Raw genomic sequence first — 6,000 nt, forward strand, 5'->3', positions numbered from 1 at the left:
AAGTTAAAAAAAGATGAAAATGAATTATCTATAATCTCCTAAAGTCTTGTTGTGCATTTTATGTTTATATATATTAGGAATAAGACTTCTGGGAACTGTGTATCCATGGGCGGGTACTATAGAGATCCTACACAACGGTCAATGGGGAACCATATGTGACGACAGCTTTGATAAACAAGATGGTGACGTCATTTGTAGAATGTTGGGATATTCTCAATCCAGGTAAAGTTGAAAAACAATCGAATTAAAAAAAATTTCATTTATTGCCTTTTGGTTATTCATCTGATTTTATTTGTACTGAATTTGTATTTGATTGAAAACTCCAAGAATTTCAAGAAGTGGAGACTATATACTGAGAACAGACTTAAGTGAAAATTTTGTTTTTGAATTGCTTAATTGTCCTTAATAATTCACACCTTATTCAAAAAGTGTGGGTTTGTATAATTTTTCATTTTGAACATATGGTAAAAACGCTATGTTATCAAACTTAATATGTTAAATGTTATATTGATTTGAAATTTTGGCTTAAATCTGTTCTCAGTTAATAAAAGATTCTTTTCAAATATCTTGTATTCAAAAATTAATGAAATTTTCACAGAATCAAGAATACAGAATTACTCAGTGATGGTATCATTGAAATTAAACTTGAACATTTAATATGAGTGACAAGGTCGGGTCAAGATCATTGCCTTTTCCCTGGACATTTGTAATTAAAAAAATGCTGATATTGATTAATCTTTCTATTCCTACTTATATTTCAAAGATTGAATGTTTTCTTTTTGCATAAAAAGATATTACCGTAAAGGGCCTATAAGACGACATTACCTAATTTACATAAATAATTTTTAAAACTAAAATTGATATTGACTAATCTGAATTTTCTCCACTTATCTTAACTTTTTAGGATAAAAAAGTTATTTTTATACGCTTTCTATATATAAATAAAATGTTTCGATCGTTTAGAAAGAGAAAAAAAATATTTTTTTTATACATTTGTTTGGCTCAAATTTATTATAAGATTGGAAACTTATGTAAAAGGCTAACATAGGTTAAGTTTTTTGAAAAAAAAAATCATATTGCTTATTAATGATATATTTAGGCAAACTAGTCTTTTATTATTAATTAAACTGATTAAACATTTGAAAAGTTCTTCAAGTCTTTGATTGCGTAAAAATAAATAAATTTATTGTTCTCTAATAATTTTGACAGGCAGAAAAAATAATATATAGTCTCAAAGTCCAACAATATACTCCCTGCAAGTTTTCAAACGCAGTTTACCATTTCCATTAAAAGTTGTACAATTGGGATGAGGAAAGAAAAATATGGCTTTTAAATCTCTTACACCTTAATATATAATAAATATAAGCAAATGTACTATGAATATTTCATCTAGTCAGGAATCAGAAAAGAATCCTACCTAAATGGTCTTGGGGCTAGGTTTTCATGTTCTCATTTCAAGAAATGGTCACAAATTTCAGTTTTAACGTGAATTATTATAAATCATAATTATATGTCTTCAGATACACTTACCATAATGCCCGCTACGGACAAGGGAGCGGCCCAATATGGTTGGATAACCTAGGTTGCAATGGATATGAGAGTGACGTAGCTTACTGTAGTTCAAATGGATGGGGGAGGCATGATTGTGGGCACTCGGAGGATGCCGGAGTCTACTGTAGTAAGTACAGAAGTACAGATTAATACAATAATAAGAATTCATAAATATGTATTGGTATATTAAATTCTAAACTATTTTTGTTGTTCTTTAAAGTAGTGCTAATGTCTAGTTTGATACTTTTTAACCTTGTTGCAAGTGATTATGTGTAATACAATGTAAGCATAAGAAATGTTAACTGGAGCATGCTTTTTTCTATTTTGCGGAACAGCTAATTCCACGGAATACGAAACTACCCCATACGATCCCTGTAGTAGATATCAATGCTACAATGGTGGAACGTGTTTTGTTCGAAACAATGGCTATCCTGAGTACTACTGTATTTGTCCAAGCGGATACACCGGGTCAAACTGTAAGTCTTCTGAAATACTAATTTATCGATCTGTGACAATCAATCCATATGATATCATTTCCTGTGTCAATATTCATTCGGAATATTTTAAACCTTCTCTTGAATCTTCAATATGTCTAAAACTCATTATCTTAAGTCGAGAGGTTAAGGTGGGAAAAAAATTAATTCACGCATATTTTGAAAGGCTTAAGCTACTACGAGATATCGACTTTTGATCCTTGTTATGGATATCCCTGTCGTCATGGCGGTACGTGTTATCGCAACTATGGTTACCAAGGATACTACTGCGCATGTGCAAATGGATATACCGGCCAACACTGTGATACATCTGTCGGTCAGTAATAAAAATGTTGCAATCAATGTCTTATATTAAAAATCCAAATATAAAAATTAAAGTAATTTGTCAGACTCTTATGCGACCTAACATTCAACTTATTTTAGATATATTCATTTGATTCGACAAATGAATATATCTAAAATAATTGATAATTTGTATTAAAAAAAAATCATCAAAATATTTTTATCGAATAGAAGTACGCTGCAAGCAACTACGTACTTTTTATGGTGAAATTTGTTTAATTTTATCAAATTTTATTCAAACGAATTCCAAAACGTTATTTGCTTTTGAAGGGGAACCACTTGAATTCCATAATAATTTTGAAAGAAATGTTCTTCAGAAACTAAATTAATTTCGTTACTGATCTTGAGAATCTTAAGCATCCCTTAGATACATGTATCCATTGTTTATTTTTATTGTATTTCAATGGAAAAGATTTCTTGAAGCTTCTCTTTCAATATTAAAAAAGATAAATCGTGAGTTGTAATACAACATGCGAGTAGAGATATCAAGATAATTTTTTGTACTTTGAATAAATTCAGGTTTCTCAGCAGAAAATTCCATCTCCGTTGCATGTACGGATAATACCTGGGACATTTCCGTTTACCTGCCTCCTTTTTACAACAGGTACTCCGACTTCAACCCCAATGACATTTATTTAGGAACTGATAGCTGCACTGGGTATGTGAATGGAAATTACCTGCACTTCCGGTCTGATTATTCAGCCTGTGACACGACAATAAGGGTAAGCTATTCTAAAGACACGTCCATTTTAAGCAAATGTTTATGATTTATATGCTTTTAGTATAAAAACATAATGTTTTGAAAGTAATAAATACATTTTTTTATTATTTCAGACGTTAACCGATCATGTCGTGTATACCAATCAATTAGTATATGCCCTTCACGATCCAAACCATCATTACATTATACATGAATATCGATTCCGTGTTCCTGTGGATTGCTATTTGAAAAGAAATGAAGCAGGATCGGGTCATTTTAATCATGGCCATGACGTCACAATGCCTTCAGCTCATCACGTGACAGGATCGACGCATCATAGTGTTCATATACAGTTTTATACTGATTCTACATTCAGATACACAAAACCTTTATATGGATCCAGAGTAGGCGACAGGGTATACGTTAAGGCCTATACTGATGTAAGAGACTACAATCTTAAAATGAGAATTTCAGATTGCTTTACAACGCCTACTCCATCTGAATTCTCTAGTATGAAATATTTCATCATTCAAAACGGGTAATCTCAAATATTGACATTTAAATGTGCATAAGATCCAGAATTATTCTCTTAACTGAAATTATTCACTTATTTATCATTTCAATTTGATTATCCTCTAGTTTGAATTATGTAATATTTTTCAGATGTGTAATTGATCCTAATGCAAGAATCCTTTCACAAACAACACACGAAACAAGGTTTTATTTCCAAGATTTCGAATACTCCACCAATCATGACTCTCTATATCTTCACTGCAATGCTACGTTTTGTAAATCAAATGACTATAGCGCTTCATGTGAGCAAGCTTGTAGTCATCCGAGGAAAAGAGTAGGAGGGGGTGACATTATTGATAGAGGTCCAGTGGAGTCCATGGCTGTCAATGAAGCTGTAAGATTAACTAAAGGTATGAAGTCTTGAATTTAAAGTGATATATATGGCCATTATGAAATTTACGTTATTGCATACAGTGTATCACGTGCCGGTTAAATATAACATAACAACAATTAAAATCTTCCTTTTTATACAATATGTTGTACGTAATTTTGATGCAATATTTCATTTCATACTACAGTGGCATATTTCAATGTCTCAATATAAGCATAAAGTGATAAGTATTTTCCAGTATCTTTAAAAATGATTTTATAAAACTGAAAACTGCCAGCGTCATTTTCCCTAGATTTTGTCATGAAAGTAGTTTATTTTTTTTTTTTAATTCAACTAAGTATTTTTCTATAACTTACCAATGTTTAGTTCGAAAAAAATCTAAAAATGTAATGGTTAATTGTTCTACTCATTACAGCTGATGACATTGGAAGTTCAAGCAGTAGAGGAAGTTCTACTGTGATAGCGATTCTGTCGGTAATATTTGGAATAATCCTAATAACCGTAGTAACCTTCATGGTTCTAGGAAAGATAAAGAGAATCAGGCAAAAGAAAACACAAGTTGTTTAAAATAAAACAATGCAGGGTTTGCAGCGATTCCAAGTGATCATTCGTCTTAGATACTTTGAACACTTTTCTTCTAATAAATATGTAATTCATATTCAAAAATATTTGATTTCTTTCAACACGATTGTATTTAGTGCCAAGTGTGTAAAATTCCTTGAAACTAAAATCTCAGTATTTCAAAGTCATATTGTTGACTAGTTAAATCCTAATTTGAAATGGGATTTACTCAGTCCTTTCATACTTGATTGTTATTTGAAATATTACAATGTGAGAACTGTATATATAGAAGTGAATTTGTATCTTGAAAAATGTCTTTAAAAAATCGAAATTAATAAAGTTGATATGAAAGTTGTTTTCTCGCTTACAAATCAGATTTATAGGTTCTTTTTTGTAAAAGTATTAAAAAGTCTAAATGATGAAAGATACCACGGATTCTGACACATCTGTTTTCATATTTCGATATTTTACTTGAAAAAGATATTAATGGTAATCAAACAACCAAGCTCTATGATAAACGTGATGACTTTAACATGTTAGATTATCTTTCTCTGTGTTATAATCCGTGGTATGCTATGAATGTATATTGCTGCTTAAAAAGGACGAAAGCTGTATAGCTAGCTATATTTAAGAATTAGAAGCCAAACAAAACGAATGTATTTATAGACTCTGAGGTAGTTTGAGAGACATATTCACTATTCTTTAATATTTCATTAAATCATGAAAGTATAGCAAAAACCGAAATGATTTTTGTTCTTTAAAAATTAAATTAAGCCTTAAATGTGCTTTAATAGGCACAATTAAGCCAAATTCTAAATTGAGAACCGTGAAGCCGGGTTTTTGATTAGAAATACATGTTTATTTTTAACATTCCTACACAAAAGCTTATTTAGTAATTTGAAAGACTATAAGCTTACGTTACTCAATGTATATTTAAATGAATACAATCTATTGCCAAATAAAAACAGATTCCTGCGCCCCGTGAAGAAATATATAAAGATTAAATAAGATGTGACATAGGCAATTAAAACATATCAGCCAGATTTCGGCAAAAGTAGTTAAATCCACTTCAAAATTGGTGCAAGTACACTGAAATTGACAACCTTGAACTTTTTATCTTGATCTCTATGCTATAATATCCTATTTACAAGCTTACATTATTATACTTCACGCTTGCAAAGTGGGAGGGTATAAAGTAATCGATATGTCCGTCCGTCCGTTTGTATGTAACGCTTTAGGGTACCCATCTCTTATAAGTAACTCCTCTCATACATGTATCACTGAATAAATTTAAATCAAACTTTCACAGAATTTTATTACGCATCGCCATTGTGCAAACGACCCGACACATATTTTAGGTTTCCCATGTTCGTTCAAGGAAGACGTTTTGGATAAAGAAGTTAACTGTAAATAGGAATAGACAGTTTCTAGTTATTTTCTGAATGTTG

General features: G+C 30.8%; 1 protein-coding gene across 1 annotated transcript in view; it reads left to right on the top strand.

Annotated features, from left to right (window-relative positions):
- LOC134237453 (deleted in malignant brain tumors 1 protein-like) overlaps window positions 1–4,833 on the top strand; it is a 108,950-nt gene extending 104,117 nt beyond the window's left edge. Inside the window, exons 27-34 of the mRNA XM_062719542.1 lie at window positions 78–222; window positions 1,521–1,678; window positions 1,887–2,027; window positions 2,212–2,361; window positions 2,907–3,109; window positions 3,222–3,625; window positions 3,751–4,010; window positions 4,407–4,833. Of these exons, the coding sequence (XP_062575526.1) occupies window positions 78–222; window positions 1,521–1,678; window positions 1,887–2,027; window positions 2,212–2,361; window positions 2,907–3,109; window positions 3,222–3,625; window positions 3,751–4,010; window positions 4,407–4,558 (1,613 nt within the window). The 3' untranslated portion in view covers window positions 4,559–4,833. The remainder of the gene's footprint in view (window positions 1–77; window positions 223–1,520; window positions 1,679–1,886; window positions 2,028–2,211; window positions 2,362–2,906; window positions 3,110–3,221; window positions 3,626–3,750; window positions 4,011–4,406) is intronic.
- The last annotated feature ends 1,167 nt before the right edge of the window (window positions 4,834–6,000 follow it).

The sequence above is a fragment of the Saccostrea cucullata genome, unplaced genomic scaffold (genome assembly GCF_032062105.1).
Source record: "Saccostrea cucullata isolate Sc308-1 unplaced genomic scaffold, CSIRO_AGI_Scuc_v1 ctg999, whole genome shotgun sequence".
NCBI classification, from domain to species: domain Eukaryota; kingdom Metazoa; phylum Mollusca; class Bivalvia; order Ostreida; family Ostreidae; genus Saccostrea; species Saccostrea cuccullata.